Raw genomic sequence first — 24,662 nt, forward strand, 5'->3', positions numbered from 1 at the left:
CGTACCGCTTGCCACAACGCTAGCCGCGCAGCGAGTGCTCGAATGGCAAATTCAAATTCCCCATACTAGGGAAAATAAATCCCTGTGTTAGTCGGGCTCGCGCATTCAGTCTGCTGCGACTTCGTTTGTCTGATTGTGTCGATGCTCCTCAATTTGCTGGACCGAGGTAGCAGAATAGTAACACTGTTTGAGCCAAAACTATCTCGTGACAGCTAAAACAATAAAAAAAAACTTAACGGCAAGTATTTAACGATTGGACGGGAAGGACTGGTCTTTGATTCATGTGTAGCTGTTCTCCCTCAGCCTGTTATACCGTTATTTTCACCACGAAATGACACGCTCCGAAACGGTATTAGGAAGCCTTGTAACTTCCTTGGTTCCGCTCTGATGACGTGACAATGCCCTTCTAACAATTGTACTTTCTTTCTCTCGCTCTCTCCCGTCTGCTTCAAATCCTAGGGAATGCAAGGCTACTCTAGGGACATTATTATTCGAAAAAAAAATGAATGAATAGTGTTCCTCCATGGAATAGTGTACGTGATAGCCTCTATTACTTTAGGAATAAGCTGAGCTTAGCAATAAACTGTTTTTTTAATCAAATTTGGAGAAAAAAAAGTATTAGCTTACACTTTCAAATTAGTTTTCTTTTGTATTTTGATCAACACTTATTTCATATAATTTATTGTTGCTTTTATTTTTTGAAGCTAAGTAGTTTTTAACTTATTTTGAAGGCTTTTTGTTATTGTTTTTGGCAGGACTCTAATTCGCCAGGAATAGCCATTTATCTATTTCATGTCGGGTACACTGGTTGAAACAGGGTGCGAATTACTGGAATTTGCGGCGGTTGATGGTAGCTTTTAGTTGCTACTTTTATTTTGTGCTAGCCCGTCACAATTTTCGCATAGCAAACTGTATGAAATAGCTCCTTAATATACGTTCACTGGCGCGTGTGTTCAAGAATCCTCGCAATGAATTCATCGTTGAAGCAGGCTGCCAGCGTCGCCCTATCACAAATCCGTTGTCTCTCCACAACGGGACCATGTGCAGGGAAGAGGAACTTCCGCAAGTTTCCAGTCCATAACATCCGAGGGACGTTCAGTGACCGTGCGCGCAAAGATCGGGTGATTGAGAGTGAGTCTCTCTGTTCCGTCCCGTCCTGCGTCTCCACTGCGTGGCTTGCCAGAGTTTGTATTCGGGGTCAACTCTGTGTCGCCCTTGAAGACTAGAACGTCGCACGCTGTGTGGGAGAATGAGTTGCACTGCGTAGCACGAGTGTTGTATTCGTAGGGCGTAGACTGCGCACCCAATCGCATTGTGGCACTCACTCTTACAACCGAGCCATTGCAACTTCGAAACGCCTGAACTTGTAGAACGAGTAACGGAGCTCAGTTCAAGCGGTGACTACCCGTGCTACACGAGCGTTTCGAAGTCTTTGAGTCGAATGTCATTTGACTGAAATGACACCTTTGAGCTGTCACAAGACGTTTCTCAAAGGCCTTTGGTTGAAATGTCCTTTGATTCAAAAGAGCACCACCTTTGAGGTTCTCAAAGGCCTCTGAAACTTAAACGGTCGTACTCTCTGGCGCTGTTTCTGTATGCACTAATTACAAAACAATTATTTGCGAGTAAAACAAGGTGTTGAAGTGCACGATCTTCATAATTTTTAACTTGTTTTTGTTTTCTATCACTCGTTGTACGATTACAAGGTAACTTGGTACTCTCAAACACCGGCCGTGAAAAATGAATAAATAAATAAATAAAATACTGGCTGTTAGTGCATGATTTGTGTGCTTGTAGTTGCCTATTTTACCTATAAAATTGTTTTTTTTTTTTGTTACAGAACAAAACAAGGCAGCAGTAGCGACACAAAAACATGACACGCGAATGCAGAAACTTTCAACTGCCCTTGAGAATTGTCGTGTATATCGACAGAGGTCATTCCAGTTCGAATGGCATTTGAAATTTTGAAGACCATTCGGCTCAAATTTCCTTTCAAACGCTCGTGTAGCACAGGTACACTTGCAGTATGTGTTCAAATGCTAGTCGCTTTGATCGCCCACAGAAGCCCTACTGAGTGTGTTTGGGTTATAGGGTTTTACCGTAACGTTCCTAATAGCTGCACTGTTTTGCTGACACAGAGGGAATTCGAAGAAGCAGTTAAGTGTGTCTTTAGGTGCATACTCCAGGCTGGTTGAATCTGGAGCATCTGTGCGCTGTGCCAGTATCCCTGTCAGCGCTCACATTAATGCAAAGCCTTTTCACCTCAAAAAGTGGTGCATCTCGTGTGCACCTTTCGTTGGGCTCTGCCGTAGAATGGCAGTGCTTCGTTGTGAACAGTTACGTAAGTGTTTCTTGCGCGAACACCTGAGGCAGTACTCGCTTGATTGATCACCTCAAAGGCAACAGTGTGGGACTGAACAAGCACCCATAGTCCAAACCGGCAGTTAATGTGCCAGAAAAGGCTATGTGGGGTTCAGACATAATTGCGATTAAAATATCCTTTTATCGTAGTACAGGATGTGTTATTGTCTTCAAGCCAAAATTTGTGTGTATGTATGTATGTTTGAATGCACATACATCCAAGCTCTTTACTCGCTGTCCAATGATTGCTACTAACTGACGGGAAGAGTCGTATGTCAAGTGAGGTCTTGCTCCTTATAAAAGAGAGTTCCAGGTCATCCGGGGTGACAGTATTGAATGAGCAGACATCACAGTAGAGTGACGCACCCCTGTGTCTCTTGAAACGACGGTGTCGTGATCTACCTGATCATGAGGAAGGGATGTGGCCTCTGGTGGAATAGAATCATGATTGGTGTCTGTGAAATGGGCTGTTGTCGGTCACTCACGCTAATGAGGAATGTATGCTTTCGTATGAACACAGCATTTGTCGTCACGCTGAAACACCGAGGGTAGCTACTTTGGATAAGCCCGCAGGGTGCAAAGCTGCCCTATGTACAGTCTTTGTCAAAATTCTCTAGGCCATAGGCCACAAAAACATCAAAATACAAGGTTACCCCTCAAGTGGGGCCAAAACATTTTATGCCAAAGCCAAAAAAAAAGAAAAGCGAAGACACCTTTCTTTCTTACTGTCATGAAATTGTTTAGTCACAGTTAAACATGAAGCTTGCATTTTCATTTCTGTTTGGCTTGTCCTAGAAAATTTCAACGAAGGCTATATGTGCACTTTTCGCAGCAGGTGAATCAAACTAGCTGGCTTAACACGGCTGCTCTGTTTGTTCAGTCAAGGTTGTGCATCCGCGCTCGATTTGTGTGCTTCGCAATCAGAGTGAGCCGCGGTTGTCTGATGCTGAGACGTGCGTGCAGCGTACGGTCTGCGGCCTCCCCGTGTGGCTCCAAGGGGACCCCCGATTCCCGAGATGATCCCCGAGCTGGTGGTGCCTGACCTGACTGACTGCCAGGTGAGCCCCCCGGTCGTCTGGAGTGTGAAGGGACGAATGCGGGAAGAAAGTCTAACACCTATTCAAAGGTTATTGAGACGAAAGCCCCAAGTTCCCCACCGTGCAGAGAAAGAAACAAAACAATGTTGTTGTCATTATCTGGTACAGTACCAGTCCGGCATCATACCTTACCGGTCTGGTACCAGTACGTTACCCGGTATGTTATCCCCTGTGAAGAGTAAAAAAAGTTAGAAAAGCATATTTGAGTTCATGTGGGAATCGAACCCCAATCTCCAGAGTAGGAGCCAAGTGTGTTACCACCATGGCAGCTCAGCATGTTGCCAATGCTAGAACAAGGGTCGGCATAGTGTGCAGAGTGCTGTCAAGTGAGCTTGAGTGTACATGAGAAGCCATGGAGAACTTTGTTTCTTGGGCAGCTGTGGTGTACAGTGACGCCAGTCTGCCTTTCGAAGTAATTTCCCCCAAAAGACAAAGAAGAAAACCGAAAGAAGGCGGGCAAACATGATGTAGAAATCTGATCCGTATCCCCAGGGGAAGCCGTAAGGCACTCAGAACACATAAGCAGACCTAGATGCCCTGGGGAATCGGTCACGGGAGTAGCTCTGCTAATGTCCTCCTATAGCCAATGCCCTCCTTTCTGTGGGAGGTTGGTGCCTAGGGCATTGCTGAAATGGTGAAAATATGGGAACCTTTGCTGCTCCGTTTGGTACTGTCACTCGAGACCCGTAGTTTGAGTGCGTTATTAGTCTGCCATTGCAATGCCATCGTCGCATCTCACTACTCTGGTGTCATCACTCTGCGGATACCCGCTGTGGTAGTTCAGCGGCTAAGGCGTTGTGCTTGGGACATGAGGGTATAGGTTCCATCCTGACTACGGGGGCTGCTTTTCTGATGGGGGAGGAAAACAGAAACGCCCATCTGTCGGTATTGAAGCGCTCATTAAAGACCCCGTTTGCGTAGATTCCCTCATGCTGCACACCTCGTTACCCTGGTCTAGGTTAGGCATGTAATCCCCCAATTTATTTTTTTGACCCGTCTTCAAAAGAGAAGTCTAGGCAATGGTACGCGCGAGACAAGTAAAACTTAAGGGCAACATAGGAAGAAGATATCTATATTAAGGATGTATCAGGCTTCGATGTCGTTGCATATATTTTGTGCAGTGATGAATTTCCTCATTAAAACGCCTCCTTCGTGTTTGTTTATCTTTTGTGCTTCATTTTGTCCCGTAATATGTTCGGAGCTCTTTTATCGAAAATTCCTATCTGTATCGTCATCAGCAGCAGCCGCAGCCTGTTGAAGTCCACTGCAGGACGAAGGCGGCCTCCCCCAGTGGCCTCCAGCCACTCCTGTCCTGGGCTGATCGACTCCTATCCCTGCCTCTGAATTTCCTTATTTCGTCTTTCAGTGTGTCATTTTGTCGCACTACATGGCCAGCCCAAGTCCCTGTCTTTTTTAAAGCGAAGATCTAGGGTTCTCACCGATGCCGCTGTACGCCATTGCGCCCTGCAGGAAAGCCAGCTTTCTCTGACGATGATGATGAATGATTGGGGGTGAAGGGAAAAAAGAAAACGCTTCCCGTCACCGGAACTGAACCTGGGTCTCTCACATTATAAAGCAGGCGTCTATCTGATTACTCCATTTCGACATGCTCCAAGTGAACGCCAAGCAGCAGGTACCGATTTGCGCCATACACCCCAAGCCCAGACGTTAGGCCGTATACGGAGTGCAGTGCCTGCCCGAGAGTTGCCGTGGGTATTCGAGAAAAGTTGTGCGTACCTCCAGAATAGCACGTACTCGCAGTGTGGGATTGGCTAAACAAAGAATCCACTGCGAGAAATCTCCACGTTTAACCATTGTAGTCATTAGACGGAGGGGTGCATGATTTCTTTATATGAAACTCCCGTGACTGACCAGTGCAACCATGGGGATCAGCTTGTTTTGTATTACTGAACAGAAGGTCGGCAAGAGAGAGAAAGGCGCCTGACTTTATTCGAACCGGAATACAGTGTGATGATAACTGGTGCACCAGTAGCGTAGTAACACAAAGGTTAGCGATCGAATGCGCTTGTTAGCTGACAGACTGTGGCTGATTTATATACAGCGTTGCATGTTCACTGTGGAGATGTATTGGCTGGGACGTAACTGCTGCACTACTCACCCAGTGTTTGCCGACTTTGTCCTTTGCCTCTTGTGTTGTTTAACCTTTGCTCTGCTGTTGATTGCAAGTCCCAAAGGGGCGTATGTGCATCTTTCTCCTTGCTGCCATTGGCACATTTGGATTGTAGCCTTCAGTGCTTACGGAGGATGCTCCCTTAGAGTTTTAAGTTCCCTTTTTTTGATAAAATATGCTCTTGGCAAGTGGCTTCATACTTTAAAAAGAAGTGCCACAAAGGAAAGGGTGAGAGATGTGGATGGGACTGGTGCTCAGTTGAAACTAATTTCGTTCAGAAAAACCATACAGTATGCTTACTGGCCAAAGGCAGGGCAGAAAAATTCGTGGGTAATCCTGAATTTCCGCAATTGCTCTTGCCATGGTGGGTTCTTGATGTTGTTTGCCATGTAGGGTAAAAGAGTGTGCCGCAAACTGACGGACTCGCATTTGCCCCGCTACCCTCGCCCGCAGCTGCGGCCGTACGTGTCGTACCGTGCCCCCGAAGTGACCCAGGGCCCCTTCACGGCAAGGGACCTGTTCGATGCCTGCTACTCGGAAGCCATTGCCAAGGACTTCCAGGCCAAAGAACATGCCAACAGCATCAGGTAGTACCGGTGTCAGCGGCGTCTGCCGGGAATTTCGGGGGGAGAGAAAATTTTACCGTGGTTAAATGAAGTTTGTCGAGCGATAGTGCATCTGTGTCTCAGCGAGAGAGCAATGCACATAGTGCAATAGCGCGTTTGTGCCTCAGCGCGTGTAGAGCGCCGTGAACGCACACACAATTGCACCACACCGCTGCTTGGCGCAGTCGACGATGTAGGCAGTAGCTCACAATGAACGTCAATGCGCCCCCTTGTGTGATTTTCCGGTGGCACGCGCCCGGACTCTTCCTCCTAGTCCACTTTCTACACCTCTCACTTTGGAACAAATAAGTGCTTAGACAATTTTACTGCATAAGCACACGAGGTGCTGGCTTGACCTTGTCTGAGCTTGAAGGTCAGGTTGACCCTACCGCGAACGATCCATTTTCTGGGTGTGTACCTGGATTAATAGAGCTTTTGTCCTAAAAGCAAGAGCAATCAGGCTATGGGAACGTCCTCTACTTTGCATGAGAGGAGGGTGAGAATTTTTTTTTTTTTTTTACTGCTTCGCAGCAGCACTCTGTTTCAGGATGTACGACGTCTCAATTGTTTGTCTCTGTGAACAGGACTTCTTAGCATTGCACAAGACTAACAAAAACTTTCAGAGGTCCCTTCGTGGTTTGCTTGAGTAGGTCCGGATTTATAACAGAGTACAGCTGGAGGGAAGTAACGGCTTTGGGTTCCAGCAGGTACGTTTTGCAGCGCTGTCACCAGTAATTTTTCTTTTTGCTTTGGAAGAGGCAAATTAATATGACCAACAGACCTTTGTCATTCCAAAACAGCATTAGCAGTGGGGCAAGAAGTGAGAGCACACTGCACTGACTAGCAATGGAAAGTTTATTTCACAGGCTTGTGTAATATACTGAGGCAGGGCGGAAGCAAAAAAGATGAAAGCGCGAAATATAAAACACTGCATGTTGCAGGGAACATTGGGGGCGGGGGGGGGGGGGGGGGGGGGTTGCACTAAAAGCAGTCACATGCAGCTAAATCAAGGGGTAAAGTCGCCCTATGCCCTAATATTACGTGGGCAATAGATGGGGCATATTGGCAAAATTTTTGTATCTTCCTGTGTCACTCTGTAACGAAGTTTTACATTGGTGAAGGCATCCCTTAACCAACCTCCGTTGCCTCCATCATCTAGTGGTAGCGTGGTGGATGAGCGGCAGGCAGATGAGCTGCCTCGTTTCCAGACAATGAAGAGCCGGGAGGAGAACTTAACCATTTAATGCATGGAAATATGAGAGTAGCGATGATACAGTAACAGCAGCCCACTGTCAAGCTTACAAGAAGACTCGGACGTAGCAGCGTTTTTTACAAGAGCTTGAAGCGATCTCTTCTGGGTCACTGAAAGGGCGATATTTATAACCAGAGTCTCCCCAACGGCCAGCAGCCTTTCAGCGCTTTGCGCACCACCGTAAGAAAGTAACATCCTCGACGGATCTTGTAATAGCTGTCATCCGTAGCCGGCCGACGGCATCCGGATCCGGCCGGTTTGCAACCGCCGCAGGGTGAATCATCGGCTCGAGGGCTTGTGTGATAAAGGGGCTCCGTCGTGTCGACACCGTTATGATGTGCTGGCTTCACCACAATACACATGAAACTTCTTGGCCACCCACACCGGCATGCCACGCACGCACACAGTGGCGGGGAATTGCACCGAATTGTAGCAGAAGCAAATGACAGAAAACGCTGACCAATGGAGCGGGAAGAGTGGGTAGAGAGAGTTGCCTTTGAGAGTGGAGAGAGTGAGTGACGTTGCCCGGGAGGCATCAGTTGCAGTGTGGCTGGGTCTCTGCCAACACGCCGATTCAGTCATGCGATGTTGCGATGGGTCTCATGACTCCTGCCACAGCTTGTGCGGGTTGTAGAAGAGAGTGTGCAGCCAGGGGAGGGTAGCAAAAGTGGAAGGAATGGGACGGACAGCGATGAACTGCCGGTACTGGTGGACAGCAAAAGGAGTGACAGGGCAGCCAATACTGCTGCAAAAGCGAGCAGATGGGACCACCGAAGTGGTTTGGGTGCTAAACACGATTGATACGGTGTACGGAGGGGCAACATACTTGTCTATAATACAGTTTTTATATTTCCAGCCTTGTCCTGCCTTGCCTGGGAAGGGTTTTGAAGAGAGCTACTGTGGCATTCTGAAGTCTAAGTGCACTCCTGTGGTCCCCAACATTTTTGTAAAGAGGCAGTTTTAAAATGTAACTAGTTGAAGTTAAACTTGCCGTTGTAAACAAGTGTGACGGGCACTGTACAAGGGGTGTGCAAGAAATGCTGCAGTGTAGGAATTTTGAAGCCAGAGCAAGGCGGGTGCATTGGGCGTAGCCTCAAGTTTACGAGGAAGACAGACAAAATGTTCACGCATTCTGTAGATCCACCAATGTATCTTCAGATTATTCTTTTTTTTTTTTTTTTTTCAAGTTTATAGACGCATGCTTACAAAAGTGTCTCCTGTTTTATGTAAAACGTCACGTATTTATCACTCACACTGCCCTTTGTACACATTTGCAGCTTGCGTGTTTTGAAGATAAGTGAGCAACTGTACTCTGCTTGGGCCAGTTTTGAGGGAGCTTACATGCTCAAGCAAACGATCGTTTAAGCAACGCCCTACCTCACCTGCATGGGTCTTTCACACTGGTGTGCAGATTGTTGTACACAACACCACACTGGCAGCAAAAACAAAGGGTTCTGTGTGGTTTTTCGCACAAATGGTGCCTCTCGGCTTTTCAGGGTTCATGTGTTGGCCAGGACCGCAAAGTTTTTCGGCGCAGTGAACAACACGCAGGAGCTGGCATCATGCCGCCTTTTTGAGCATGTGGGACAACCTTTGTACATACTGAATAACAGCTGTGGAAACAGGATTTCGTAGTTGACTCGCTGGCATTTGCCTTTGTGAAGTTCACTGAGCGAAGCCTCTGCCAAGTCATTTAGCGAGGCATAAAAAAAAAAACCTGCCGATCAGAGCTGCTGGAATTACAACACGAAACTCGAATTACAAGGAAGGCTTTTTTCAAAGCATTTCTTAAAACGGCCAGGGAAATGTTCCGTTTCATGATTTCCGAGTGTGCGGTTGTTAATGGAAGCAGGCGCATGCTGCTTCCAACACACATGGGTTGGGTAAAAAATGTGAAGTAGGTCCAAAAACCGAAGTTGCTAGCAGCATCAGACCGGCAAAGGCAGACTTAAAGGCATGCAAAAAAAAACTGGCCAAGCTTGCGCTAAGTCGTGCAAGGCTTGAACCATAGCAAAGCTGGGATTTCTTTCTATGTAAGCACTGAAGGACACACCACCACGCATTGCATTAGGTTTGAAATTGTTTATTTACATGTTTCGTCGTCGCTATCCGCTGTGGTAGTAATAGTCATCGTCATATCGATCTATATCGTCGTCTCCGTCATGCACAACTGGCGAGCCCGGATCGTTTTGTCCGTAGGCTTTCACATTTCTTCAAAGTGGAGCGCGTTAGCACATGCTGGAACCAGCAGCAACTGGCTTCACGAACTGTGCATCTGTAGCGCGAGGTGTCTTGTGCTCCCCCGTTGAAGCGCGGATGCATGTGAACTGTTTTCTTGCTATTTTTCACGAGCGTTACGCACTAGCCTGGATGATGCAGAGCACTCCTTGTAAGGCGCATGCTCAAAAATGTGGTAAACGGCAGAAGTAACTGTGGCCAGGTTTTTTGGTGATGCCGCACACATTGCAGCCAGCAGCAACAGCTCTGCTGTTAAAAAATGAAATGGGTTGCATTTTCTCATTGACATCCCTTTGTGCATGCACTCCATAATAATAGAAAAAAGAAGTAGCAAAAGACTCGCACATTCTTGGTGACAAAGGACGACCTCAAGCTTCCTGGGATGGCATGCCAACTGTAGGTCACCTATAATAGGTGTCGGGCTATAAACTCCCCAACTTCTCTCCCCTCCTTTGAACAAAAAACTCACTCTTGAATTGTACGAGCAAAATATGGAGGTATAGGTTTAGAAGACCGAAGAAAGTGCCAGTGGACATTCTGCAGGCATTCTCAATGTGTTTGGGTCTGTAGCAGTCTATTCCCTCAGTGTTGACTTCCGTGAGCACGGTGTGTAATAGAAAATAGCAGACATTCTCAGCACCTTTAAAGGAACCCTGCTACGCTTCTCGTGCAGGTACTTTTCTGGCCCTAGATCAGTTCTTCGTGTCGTTCAGATACAGACGCAGAAATAATTATCAGGATCGGTGAACAAATAAGAAAGTTATCCAATATCTAATGTCTACAAATACAAGCAAATGCGGCACTGGCTACTTCACGCCTGAAGCCTCCGGGCATGACAATGCAATGCGGGGACCCTACGCACCCTACGATTGGCTTAGCTTCCAATATTTTGTATATGCCATTGTATCGACCAAGTGAGCCTGCATTTTTTTTTTTTTCTTAAAAGAAGCATAAAACTTTAACCACGGATAGTAACAAGTGCGTACACTACTCCCCGCTTCGAGCGCTTGTGTACCCTTTCAAGCCGTGTTGCGATGAGGCACTTTCTATGCTCTCAGCATCGCCCGATGCCTGGCGTCTGTGCGCTTCGCTAAAGTGCATGTCAAATTGTCTGTCTGTGTTCCATATGACGATGTCTATGGTGGCCGGATATCAGTGTCAATGCCAGGAGCGGCACTGTTGGTGAGCTTTGCGAAGTGGACGGCAGACTCGGTGTTTACAGTCCGGCTTGAGCGTCTAGACGTTCAGGGACGTGCGCTCGCACAGGAAGCGCCATTCCGTTCACCGAAAAGCAGACACACCGTGTTCTTTTCTGTAGCAGCAATCGGCTGCCATGGGACAAATGCAACCAAGCTATTACCCGCCGCGGTGGCTCAGTGGCTAAGGTGTTGCGCTGCTGAGCACGAGGTCGCAGGTGTGATTCCCGACCGCGGCGGCCGCTTTTCTGATGGAGGCGAAAAGCAAAAACGCCCGTGTGTACAAGATATCGGCGCACGTTAAAGATCCCCAGGTGGTCAAATTTAATGCGGAGCCCTCCACTACGGCGCGCCTCATCGCCTGCGTTGCGTTGGTGCGTTAAACCCTACAATCAATCAATCAAAACCAAGCTATTTTTGTTGGAAAGCTGTTACCAAAGACAACTGCAATTCTATAGTGGGGCCTGCTTTGGTAATATCATGACCATGCGATGGCTTTTTATGAGTTAAACAAGGGAGTTCCCTCCTTCATTTCTTGTAGCATCAGCATGACGGGGCTCATCTGCAAGATCAGTTTGGGATGAACAAACGTTATCATAGCCAGAATGTCTGAAAAACGACCAGAACTACGTCACACATAGATAGTTGACGCCCAGGCATTGCATGCCAAGTGCTCGCACCTTTCCCACTGCTGGAATGGCTGAGTGGTTAGCACATCAGACTTTGCTTTTTAAGGTCGATAGCTCGACCCCACAGAAGCTTAGTTTCTTTTTTTTTTTTTTTGCATCATTTCACAAGTTTTTTTTTTTTTTTTTAAAGCAGTATATGCAACTGTTTCTTGCCCTTCTGTGAATCTACAAATGGCGATCACATCAAGCCTCAGTGGCAAGGTGGCGCAGAATCACCCAGGGCATTCTTCATGGTTGCTCTTGTTAAGAACAGTGTCACTGTTAACCAAACATAGCTCGAACAGTATGGTAGAGTTCAGAAAAGTAAGCCTAGAACACACATCAACGCAGCGACAGGCAGGCGACTTCGGCGGTCTCCACTTTCTACTTGTTGGCGCTGTATCGGCGCGGTTGTCACGGCGCCGCCGAACAACACCGTCAAGAAGTCTGGAAAGGAGCTTCCCAGGACAGACAACCGTGGCTTTGAAACTTCCGGGGTGTGGTGTTTTTCGCTGCCCTCATTTGTCCCGTAATGCATCGTCATCGGGGAGAGTATGAAGCGCGCAGCAAGCCTAGAACACACATCAACGCAGCGACAGGCAGGCGACTTCGGCGGTCTCCACTTTCTACTTGTTGGCGCTGTATCGGCGCGGTTGTCACGGCGCCGCCGAACAACACCGTCAAGAAGTCTGGAAAGGAGCTTCCCAGGACAGACAACCGTGGCTTTGAAACTTCCGGGGTGTGGTGTTTTTCGCTGCCCTCATTTGTCCCGTAATGCATCGTCATCGGGGAGAGTATGAAGCGCGCAGCAGTCCCCTGTTTTTTGAGAAAGAGCAACCTTGCATATGCTTGTATTTATAAATTTAATAATGGAATAACTTGCTCATTTCTGCACGGATCTGGATCATTCTTTTTGCGTCTATCTCTGCGTGACACGAAGAACAGATGTAAAGCCTGAAAAGTACCTCAATGAAAGCATTGCAAGGGTCCTTTAATGGAAACACAAGTTCCCAATGCATCACTCTTTTCATATCGAGCCAACTACTTCCATGTGCATTATACTAATTACATGAATGATAAAAATGTCATGTATTTATTACTTTGTGAAAAACTGTCGACAAGAGTCCCCCTTAATTACTTGCTTGTGGCATTGCCTTCTTGTAATATCTCAAGTATTATTTCATAACCCATGCACTCCATAAAAAGACAGTACCTTGTGTGATATACAGTGGAATCTTGTTGATACGAGAGAGAGAGAGAGAATAAACGTTTATTTAAATCAACAGGGAGGGATTGTACTGAAGCTTGAAGGAGGCGTCCTCAGTCCAGGATGCCTTGAGCGCGGGCAGCATCGACAGCCCTTTGAGCCAGCCGAAGCTGGTCGTCCAGGCTGGTGCTCGTCAAGGCGCTCTCCCAAAGCTCGACAGTGGAAAGTTGCAGGTTGGGAGGAATCAGTGGAGATTGGTCACATCCTCCGACCATATGGCGTAGCGTTCCGGGTTCTCCGCAAAATCGGCAAAGCGGGGACTTCTGTCGGTCGAAAAGGTGAAGCCGGATAGGATGGGGGAATGTATTAGTCTGGAGAGCACGTAAATGACGTTCGTGCTCTCGGGGTAGAGATTTATGGGGGGGAGCGAGTGTCTGACGCGACAGCCTGTAGTGCTGCGTGATCTCTGCGTAAGATGTCAAGGGCTGCATGCGCTCGGGTTCGGCAACGCTGCTCTCGGCGCCCGCTCGGTGGGTCAATTCTCGAGCGATGGCGTCCGCCGCCTCATTTCCAGGGATGCCGTGATGTGCGGGAGCCCATACAATCCTGATTAGCCTCTTCAGGGGCTGCTGCTGAATGATGCGTAGAGTTGTTGTGTGAAGGCGTCCCCTAGCGAAATTCCGACAAGCCTGCTGCGAGTCGGTGACAATGACCGCTGCATTAGTTTGTACGACGGCGAGGGCGATTGCTACTTCCTCTGCTTGTATAGTATTGTCGCCGGCAAGCGAGAGGCTGCTACGGGGCTTGTTTTCGACGACTACGGTGGAAACCGCCGCGGACCTACCCGGATAAGACGCCGCGTCCGTATACGCTGTTGTTGGTTGATTGCCATAGATCTTGTATATGGCTTTTGCTCTGGCTTCCCTCCTGTCGACGTGGTACACGGGGTGCATATTACGGGGCAGGGGGTTTACCGTGATGTTCTTACGGACTTCGTGCGGTAGGTTTCCCGTGAGTGCAGGCGGGTGGTCGAGTGGAGCCGAGAGCCTCAGGCGTGAGAGGATCGCCCTCCCCGTTTCCGTAACCCCCAGCCTCGCTCTTTGGTTGGTTAGATGAGCCTCAATTAGCTCCTCGGCAGTGTTGTGAATGTCGAGCCGAAGAAGTCTTTCGGTGGAGGTGGAGACCGGAAGTCCAAGGGCTTGTTTATAGGCCTTGCGGATCATCGTGTTGACCTTCTGTGTCTCGGTGATGTTGAGCAGAGCGTATGGCAACACGTATATCATCCTCGACACGACAAAGGCCTGGACGAGCCGAAGCAAGTCCACCTCTCCCATGCCACGGGTTTTCGTGGCAATCCGGCGTATCATGTGAGTCACCTGATCCGTCATTGTCTTGAGTTTGGCAATGAGTAATGAGTTGGTCTTGTTTGCTTGAAAGGTCATTCCGAGAATCTTTATATGCTGTGATGGAGTGATGGTGTGGCCATCCAACTTGAGGCAGATGGTGGGTGTGCCTGGGACATGTTTCTGGTGTGGCGAAACGACTAGCAACTCCGATTTTTGCGGAGCGCAGCAGAGGCCGCAAGACTTCGCATATTCGCTTACCACATCCGCTGCTTCTTGCAAGCGATCCTGCATTGCCCCAATTGACCCCGTGGACGTCCAGATGGTAATGTCATCCGCCCTAATACGTTTTTCTTTTCGTTCTTGGCCAACGTCCAATAGAATTAATGCATTTTCATGCGTTTATTACGATCACGTTTTTGCCGAAGATTGGATAATACGATCGCGAAAGCAGATCTCAACCGATTCGCTCAAACCGCATTCCAACAAGCCACGACCTGCACGTTGCAGAGACCCCGAGGGAGCGGAAGCACCAGTTCTGCGGGAAATACGTTACTGCAGCGCGTGGCCGTTCCGTGCAAGGCTGATGATAAGTCAGGTGATGCGCTCCGCCATGTAGCAAATCGTATCATAATCAAGGAAGAAGGCGTGCAATGCTCATGGCAGGCGCGACTTCCCTTCCTGACTTCTCCCATTGACCATGCGCAGTGATTTGTTCTCTTTTTGCCTTGTTGCTCACTGACGTGTTTCCGGGCTTGTGACAGCGTCAAAGAAATGCAAGGCGCAAGTGGAAATTGTGCGCCAACTCAATTGTACACCAATTCAAAGGAAGCGCGTGGAACGGGTAGACGAGCTTACTTTGCTAGTGTCAATGCCCAACACTATTGTATGTCAGCAAGAGTAACTCCTAAAAAAGATGCAAATTTTTGGACATGGTTTAAAACAAACACGAGTTGCGAAGCATGAGTAAAAGGAAAACATCCTGCTTACATGGTTCAAGGAAGTTAGAGCGACAGGAGTGAACTTCAAGGGGTCAGTTTTACGCGAAGCAGTTGAAAACATTGCACTATCCTCAGGTATTCAAAACTTCCAAGAATCCGGAGGCTGCCTTCACCGATTTACGGCACGACGCGGATTGTCCTACAAGGCAGTGTCTGGCAAAGCAACAAATACTGGCAGCTTCTTTTTAAACGTTTTAGAAGAATTTACTCCTAGAAATTTAGAAGAAGAAAGGGCAGCCCAAATTGAGCAGTTACGTCAATGTTGCTCCGTAAAAGTGAGTTGCTGACAGAGCGTGCGTATTTTTCTTCTTTTTTTTAAACCTATTTGGGTAATGCGATTTTCCGATAATACGTTTTATTTTCCGGTTCCTGTAAAAAAAAACGTACATACGAGATTTCACTGTACACTGCGTGGTGTACTTCTTAGCAGTGTATCAGAAATCCCTTTCAATGTGCATGTAGCTTACTGCTTCTGTTCGTTATTTTTGACAATTCACAGTTACCGTTGGGCTATAAAGCTTTACTGAAAGTGGTCACTCAAAATGGAAGAAAAGCTCTAACACAAAACTTCACGAAACAGCGCTATTCAGGGATTGCTCCGCTTGCTCACAGGCATAAGATTGGCACATTGCCCTTGTCACTTGCTTTTCACTGGAGAAATAAAGTTTAAAGGTAGGAGGGCGGGGAAGTCTAGTAGCTGAAGTCAGTTGAGCCCAAGTCGATTACAGAAACGTTCCTGCTTGGTGGTCCTCTTGGGGCAAAAACAAAAACAAAAAACAAGAAAAAAGGGGTGACCCAAAGGTTCCCAAAGGTTTTGCTTTTTTTTTTTTATCAGAATGGTCGCTGTATGCTCACGTTTGCGCTTTCATTTCATTTGAATAGTGGAGCTATTGTTGTTGGCCGTAATGTGCGCGATGTCATAAAAAAATCTCTACGTCATAGTTACCGTATTTACTCGATTCTAAGCACCCCCTTTTTTTCAAGGTCCCGGTACTCAAAGTGAGGGGGGGCTTAGATTCAAAAAATCCAAAAACCCACCTCCTTTCGGCGGCAATATTTCGACAAAATTGGCATGGGAAGTAACATTTTATTTGACATTTACGAAAAGAAAACTAAAGGGTAACCACATGGACCCTTTTAGACAGCGAACCCACCGTTTGGGTCCGATAGTCCCTCACTCGCTCTCCCCATCGCTCTCACTTGAGTCCATGGCACTACGCGAGCCGCCACTCTCTGTGTCCCACAGCAAATCGTTCTCCATTCCACCCATGGTGTTTGTGATAGAACACTTCTTGAACGACTTCGTGATGGTGTCCACTTCAATTCGCTTCCACGCATTGGAAATCCAGGTTGCTATCATCGACGGGGACGCTTTCTGAAACTTTCCCGTTGGCGTCTTCTTCCGGTCGGGGTCCCGCACCCACTCTTCCTACTCCTGGCGAAGGTACGCCTTAAACGGTTTATTCACCGAGACATCCAGGGGTTGCAACACTGGCGTCATTCCACCTGGAATGACGACTTGGAATCGTCATTCGTCACTCCAAGTCGTCACTCCAAGTCGTCATTCGTCACTCTGTTGCGCCTCCCTCGCCATCTCTCCCCTACGTCCGTTCAAAGAGCAGCTGATAAAAGTTGGCGCGCGCGAACGCCGAAAATCAGCCGTAGTCGCCTTTTTCCGTGCCCATTTTATTCACACTCAGAACTACTTGCTAGTGGCCTCTTTGATGCCCGAACTAGATACTAGTGGCATCTTTGGAGCAAGCGCGCTTGGCGGCATTGGCTATGCGTGCGTCCTTGAAAACAAAGGGGTGCCTAGATTCGCAGGCAAACTTTTTTTTCTGAATTTTTTCCCCCGTACGCCCGACGACTTCTGAAGAACATGTCCAACACGTCAGAAACAACCCCCAAATTTTACAGAAGATTACAGAATTCGGTCTCAAAACAGGTCTCTATAAAGTAGTATGATGGCGGATCGTTCACCCTCTCTCTAGATGTACCCCCAAACACACCCCTTGTGGCTCCTGAACGGCTCCTTTTGGATACCCCAATCATGGTCGTAGTAGAGTGCCCTCGTCACAACTTCACCTGTGCATATCGTGCTAAGTGAACGCTCACAGTGCAGTGCAGACTTTATATGAACAATCTTCCCCTCCCCTTTTCCCCGTCCCCCACACCAGGGCCTATTGGCCTCCTCCTGTAATAAAGTCATCCATTCCATTCCCCAATGTTAGGGGGGGGGGGGGGGTGCTTAGAATCGCGAAAATACGGTACTCCTGCATTCACCAGGAATGTGAGCACGTGTTTTATGAGGAGCACACGGCGTCGTTAGGCTTGCGTGTGGCGCTCACAAAAAATAGAAAGACAACAGTTCACGTGCGTCCACGCTTCAAGGGAGGAGCACAGGACACCTCGCGCAACAGACGCCCGGTTCGCAAAGCCGGTTGCCACTGCTTCTAGCTCGTGCTGACGAGTTCCACTTTGGGAGAAATGTGAAAGCCTGCGGACAAAATCAGTCATGCATGGGGAAGATGACGATATAGATGGATATGACGATGACCACTACTACCGCAGTGGAACTGGAAAGCGACGATGGAACATGTAAATAAACAATTTCAAACCTAATGCAATGCGTGGTGGTGCGTCCTTCAGTGCTTACATAGAAAAAAATCATCCAGCATCGCTGTGGTTCAAGCTTGGGCGACTTAGTGCAAGCTTCACCAATTTTTATTGCATTCCTTCCTACCTTCCTTCCTTCCTTCCTTTGTACACCTCCCAATCTTTTTGTACACCATTGTGCACCTCCCCGGACTAGAAGAAGAATGTGAGAGTGAGAGATTAGGCAAGATCCTGTGTGAGCCTCGGTAGTGCTGACAACAGCTCTCCCTTATGATAATAGCATTCCACTTGAGCATGCGACGCTGCACTAGGACCAATGAGGCTGTCGGGGTTCAATGGCGCAGTGTTGGTCGGAAGGAAGCTTGTTCCGTCAAACGGAATTGCATATTGCACGTCCTTCCCGATCATTGGAATTGAGTCAACCCTGCCGCAGAGGGAGGGAGGGAGGGAGGGAGGGAGGGAGGAGAGAGAGAGAGAGAGAGAGAGAGAGAGAGAGAGAGAGAGAGAGAGAGAGAGAGAGAGAGAGAGAGAGAGAGAGAGAGAGAGAGTTTTTTTTCAAGATAGCTAGAAGGGGAAGGGGTAAAAGTACCCTGACCCTTGTTTCAGTCATCGGCCAGGAGTGCTTGGCGTCTGGTGGCTTCTCCAGTTTCTTGGATCACAAGTTGCTGTAGTAGTTCTTGGGACACTGCCATGGAAAAGCTGGCTCTGCTGCACTACCTGCAAGCTTTCGAGCTTCCCCACACGGCATGCTCCCGCGGGTTGGCTTTGTTACACGACGCTGAAGCTATGCAAGAAAGCCGAGTGCGAGTGTAGCGCGAATCAACTGTATGCTAACTCTGGTTAGCTGGAGTGGAACACTACTTGAGTAAAATTGATAAGCCAAAAGGAAGTTTGCAATGATATCGTGGCATGAGGTAGGAAGTGCTATTACTTGTTGGCTAGAAGTAAGGGCCGTACCATCCACTACCATGCCTGACGTCTTTAATGAGTGGAGGGACCAGTCGTATACTTCATGTTGAGGCACGCGCACTTCTTCATGGCACCGTATGCCAAATTGTTGTGCACAAAAACTGGTGGCTGCTACTGTGGTTTCATGCCGGCGTTGTAACCGAGTGAACGATGGGAAGAAAGAACACTGAAAGAAAATGGAGGTGGAGAGAGCCGCGAAATTGTGAGGGGAACGGCCGTTTGTGGGGGCAGCGCGAGACGCTCCTCTGAAAGTGTGAGGGGTAGGGCATTTGCCAAACCCGTGCCAGCCAAGTGTGGGAGAACCGCCTTTGGCAACTAGTGGCGCCCAAGAAAGGAAACGGAAAACCAGGCATCCATGAAAGCAAGCATCTCGTTCTTTCGAGTTCTTTGTCCTGCACGTTTATCGGTCGTTCGGGTCCTCCGTCTTCGTTCTCAATGCGTGGTCATCTGAACCGCGTGACATTGGCGCAATAGGTTCAAACACTATTTACAGTACATGCCTGGAAGCGCTGACGTGCTGCGAGATTACAGAAGAGTAGCGCACGCCACTGTGCGTTCACTGATCACGCGATCGCTTCCTGAGACACAGCAGCTATGTGCCACGACCGAGATGACTGCAGTTTGCGCCGTGTGCAAAATTTCGCCTTAGGGAGTGCTAATCGTCAGGTATTTTTTTCCTATCACTGCTTTCCCAGGTTGTCTTAATCCTTCATTTTTAGTTCTTTGTACCCCTTCCTTATCGAGGACTAGTACATGAACACTCAGCTGTCTTAACTCACTCCTGACATTTATTTTTGTAGCCATGCTTTTGAAACCCTGTATACATGAAAATGAAGATATTCCCATTTAAAAATATTCGGTTCAATTCACAGTCACTTTTTCTATTGCTATTTGATTTGCCGTCCCAGAATTGCTAGTCGTACACCTCTACTGATGTCTCATTTGCAGAGTTTTTTGATAAGCGAAACAGTCTCTTTTGCGCTAGAAAGGACCTCTATGCCACCAGCAGTGTTGCTTTTACCTTCGTTTGCTACACTTTACGCTGGTTCCACTGCATTCGCGCTGGATTTCCTCACAAAGTGTAACATATGCAAGTAAAAAAAATCAATGTATGCAGTCATAAAAATGATACACTTCCAGTCCTGCAGACCTTTGGCTGTCCCACTGCGTCGCATTATCGTTTTCATCTTTGAGGCCCTGCAACTCAGGTTTGGGTCGAAGCATGCAGTGGGCACGGGAGGGGGATTGAAGTGTGTAGAGGGCAGGGGATTGGTCGTTAGGAGTCTCCAGACGACAGAGCTACTCAATATACACCAGAAGCGAAACTGCCCACAGGCCCCCTGTATCAGAAACCAGTCCACAGTTGGCGCCCGTGTGCCGGGGGGGCAAGCACAGGGCAAGTTGAGTAGCCCTCCATCTGTTGAGAAAAAATTGGCCGCGTATCTGCTCCTTTCGTTGCAAATGTCGATAAAAGACGATAGTCGACTGGCACCCCGGGCAAGTAAATGCCTACCTTCTCTCTTTCTGCTCACCTCTTACGCTGTTCCTCTCCCGTCTCGCTCCTCCCAAGATAAACACGCTAGAGGTTTGCTCAAGTCTATTTAAATTTACCGCGTTATACTGCTCCAAGTCTAGTGCCTCAATGCCAGCGCTGCCGTACGGCGGTGAAGCACGTTAATCGAGGCACCCTAATACAGTGTTTATAGAACCACATTGTCCTGCTCCGCGTGTGTTCCAAGTGGAACGTGGAACCTATCTAGTAAAACCTTTCGTAACTGTTGCCGTTTGATTTCTTAAAATTTTGCCAGAAGCTATGGTGGCGTGGGCGACAGCGGGCGGCAGAGTGAATTTTTTTCAACAGTGAGTCTATCGCAAAAATCAATCTACCATGAATTTTTTTAATAAAGGAGCAGTGCAAATATTACTTTTGTAAGGATTTTATGCCCTGCATTTGTGTGTTCAACAAAGTTGACAAGTATGAACATTGCCTCCGGACTTAGACGTTTAGATTTGGCAGTGGGCATTGTGCAGGTCCGGTTTCCCTTTGGCAGGGCGGCTGAATGGAGTGACAGACATACAGGTATACAGACAGACAGACCAAACTTTTCGCATTCAGGTAGCTCAAGAAAGTCTCTACTTGAAAAAGGCGCTAAAAAATACACAACACGAGCACGAAGAAGGACGGGACGGATGCGCATCCGTCCCGTCCTTCTTCGTGCTCGTGTTGTGTATTTTTTAGCGCCTTTTTCAAGTAGAGACATGCACCAACTAGCCCAACAACGTACTTTACTGAAGCTCAAGAAAGAATGTCTCATATGCTCTTTAAAAGTTGAGGTTGTACTGAAGCGCTCGTGGCCGCTGCCGTGAATCAAAAGAAAAACCATGGAAATATAAGCAAGTGCCTAATTCAATGTTTTCTAATTTGAAAAGCAAGGTTCAGTTTATGAAGTTGTGTTGATAAGTGAATGTCTAGCAAAGTTCAATTCTTGTCCCCTATCGGGGTGCTGCACCAATGCACTTTTCCCTCAGCTTCAAAGAAGCTCAAATGCTTGCTCAGCCCAGATTGTGAAGCGGAGTTTCAAAACTGATGTATATCAAAGAACTGTGGTCAAAAAGTGTTTCTATTAAGCGTGTTGTGTGTGGTCTCGCATCATGGTTAGATTATGATCACGCTAGGTTGTGGTGGGAGTGGAGTTGAGGTGAGACAGGGAAGATGGAAAGTACCTGCTTCCCCCACCATGTGTGTGGAATGTAAGAAGGGGCTGTGAGGATGTGGGTGGGAATGTGTACTCTCACTTACAGGGGTGTTTCACATTATGTGAGGTGGACAAGAACTTCGGGTAGACTAATTTTCTGCCATTATCTATGGGCGGGTCATCTCGATGCATTCTGTAATTGTTTATTAAGGGGGGAGGCGGAGATCAAGTCACGGAAATCGCCGAAAAAAATTAATTTTTGGAAACTGCCTGCTTCGGCTTCCAGAACGTTTATTCTATGCTGTATTAAAATATCGTGCTGAAAAACAGCCTCTAAAGGCGCTAAAAAAATTATGTTGTCAGCGGAGGCGGGAGCGAAACCGATCGCAGTGACCGAAAAACACCCATTGACGCGATGCCACATAAGATCAAAGGGAAAAAGCCCAAGAGATACTTCTCTAGCAAGAACAGCAAGGGCTATGTGTCCGCTGCCTTTTGAGGTACATGAAGTGCTCCGCAAACTTTGAGAGCCGTTTTCTGAAAAGCTTGTTTCGCACAGACAGCTCAACAATATGCCAACCTAAAAAATGTAGTATGTGGCAAGTCGTCTAGTTATGTGGTCAGCTAGGTAAGTGCTTTTGCATAAACAAATGTGTAATTTTGCTAGAGTAGTAGCTTTGGTCTATCCTTTTATGTATAAAATATGCAGGCAACACGCCCGCATCTATGTATCGTTTATTCGTCCATGGAAAGGGAGGTGTGGGTTATAACAGGCGCGGGTTATGCGTGCGAAAATACAGTATGCATCGAGGCTTCTCAATTCGGCTTGTTTTTTTGGAGGGGCACCTCACAGGTTTACAGTTGACCGAATTTCAGCTGAAGTGGCTCGTTAAATTATGGCTACATATAATCTGTTCCATATTTTTCAGTTAGGAACGAGATGTGTGCTTTTCATTCTTCGTGTTGTTCAAAAGACATGTCCTCAGCAACTAAGTCGTTGTGCTGCAGAGCCCAAAGATATGTGGGTTCAATCCAGGCTGTGGCGGCAACTTTTCATATGGATGTAAAAAGTGGAAACACCCGTGCGTAAAGATTCTGGCACCCCTTAGAGATCTCCAGGTGGTTGGGAGTGATCCGGAGCCTTTTACTATGGCATGCCTGTAATTCCAGGTGTAGCTTTGATGAAACTCCGCAATCAATCAATCAAGAGACGTTTCACGGTTGATATCAGATAGATGCTCATTAACAATGGCTTAGCTCTTGTGAGTTTTTGAACCAGAAGGAAGAAAGAGGTGCCTCCAGACTCATGCGCATTTCTTCCTGCATTAGTTGAGCATGGTACTTGAGTGGGAGGGTACCGAATTTGGCCTCAAGCTTAGGTGCGGTGCTACCCGCTAAGTGTTGTGCGCTCTTTGTTGCAGGCACCTGGAGGCACAGCCCAGCCCTGAAGAAGCCCGCCTGCGCGCTCGCCAGACTGGCAGCGACATCTTCCCGCCAGAGTGGCGGGCTCGCAAAATGGAGGACGAGCCGCAGTAGCCGCCTGCCCGCTGCCAGATTGACAGGCATAGGTTTATTTAGTCTTGCGTTTATTAAACTGTTAGCACTTACTAAGCCTTGTGGTGTGATTTTGGCTGCTGAGTGGAGTTTCAGTCATTGTGGACTGGGGACTTAAGAAACGTGTGCCTTTTTACTCGAAAGGACGCAAACATATGGCTATTGTCTTCACCGTCAAAGCACATGCTTCCAGGTGCAGCTCTCTTAAAGACATTCTCGTTAGAGCGTTCCCCTGATCTACAATCCAGTGGAGTCCGCCTTTTGTTTGCCTTCTTGCATTTTCCAGTGAAGCTGTATATTTCTACCCATTAACGGTTTCATCTATGTGGGCAAAAACGCCAAGGTGCCAAGGCCTAAGACACCGAGCGCATGTGCCTGGCTATTAAGGCATACGACATAAAGCGTGGAATTCATTTAAGGAAACCACAAAACAAGCATTGAAACCGCATTATGGATGATAAGGCACCTGTGAACAATGCCCCCCCCATGTGGTCCTGGTAAAGATTGTTTGCAGACTATCTGTAATGGCTAGGCAGTACTCGTGTGACTAAATACAGCAGTTCTTGCCCAAGACACCGAGTGCATGCGTCGGGTTAGGCAGAACCCAGCATTTGCCGCCAGACACTCATTCCCTCTGACCCGCATTCGGAACGACGTCAGTCGAGCGCAGTCGCATAGCAGGGAGGGCAAGCTAAGCCTACCAGAGTTGATGACCGACTGTAACCCATAAATCACAAAATGGCGGCGCCGATGAACCATCGCACTGTAAACAAATGCCACGCAATGCGAGCTCACCAATGAACATGGCGGCGGCACAGAACAGTAGGAGAAAAGAGTGCCGATACTCTTATACCCTCCTCCATTACCATTTCTAGTGGTTTACAACAGCTTTGCTGGACATCCACTTTTGCAGGCGGGATGGCAACCATTTCTTTTCTTCCACCGTAACCTGTGGACACTCGCTTGTTGCTTGTCTCATATGCTCCTTTTGCGTTTGCTTTTATGCGGTAACTTGTGGAGACGTGGACATAGTTGAAATTCGTCATGCCTGGGAGGTGCACTTTTCAGCAGTCGTGGCTGCTCAAGGACCCGTACAAATACAGGGCTTCGCCAGACCCAAAGAAACGCAAACAATGCTGAAAAATGACATTTCGTCAATGGGAGAGCTTGCGCTATAAAGACATGGCAACGTGAAGACAGCAGGTCGTGCTGTGCTTGAGTGCCCGACACGTCCAAGCAGTCCCAGCAGAGTCGTCGTGAGCAAAGGGCATGAGTTGGTGACAGATGCCGCGATTTTGTAAATGTTCAATGTGGTAACGTCTCGCTCCTCCCATTGGTTGTTGTCGCACAAGAATTACCTCTTTAATAAAATGTTCTCAAATAGCAAAGTTTCAAGGGCTATTCGTTGTAGAGCGATACAGTGTGCTTACATGGCATGCCATAGCCTCGGGCTATTTTAGGCGCAGAGCACTTTAGGGTCGCGCCTTGTCGTCGTAACTCTCTCCTCGCTGGACCCCGGTAGAGCTGGCATTCCGTCGTAGCCGCTGTCGTCGCGGCGTAACCCAGAGGCTTCAAAGCCAAGCAGTTTATATAGTCATAAGCGTTTGAAACACACAAACCGCTGGTGCTTGTCCTACATCTCCCCGTTGTTTAGCGCAAAGAAGAGTATAGGTTCATTTGAGGCAAAATGTGTGTAATTGACCGGCAGCGCCCGCATTCATTTAGTTA

General features: G+C 47.8%; 1 protein-coding gene across 1 annotated transcript; it reads left to right on the plus strand.

The window, feature by feature from the left end:
• The first annotated feature begins 859 nt into the window (after window positions 1–859).
• Mrpl41 (mitochondrial ribosomal protein L41) lies at window positions 860–22,987 on the plus strand. The gene is made up of 4 exons (XM_077708104.1): window positions 860–1,131; window positions 3,325–3,419; window positions 6,043–6,176; window positions 22,802–22,987. Exons 1-4 carry the CDS (start codon window positions 969–971, stop codon window positions 22,914–22,916), a joined length of 507 nt encoding a protein of 168 aa, XP_077564230.1. The 5' UTR covers window positions 860–968; the 3' UTR covers window positions 22,917–22,987.
• The last annotated feature ends 1,675 nt before the right edge of the window (window positions 22,988–24,662 follow it).

Source organism: Haemaphysalis longicornis, unplaced genomic scaffold, assembly GCF_048455015.1.
Source record: "Haemaphysalis longicornis isolate Haplotype H1 unplaced genomic scaffold, Haemaphysalis longicornis Haplotype H1 scaffold_4, whole genome shotgun sequence".
NCBI classification, from domain to species: Eukaryota; Metazoa; Arthropoda; class Arachnida; order Ixodida; family Ixodidae; genus Haemaphysalis; species Haemaphysalis longicornis.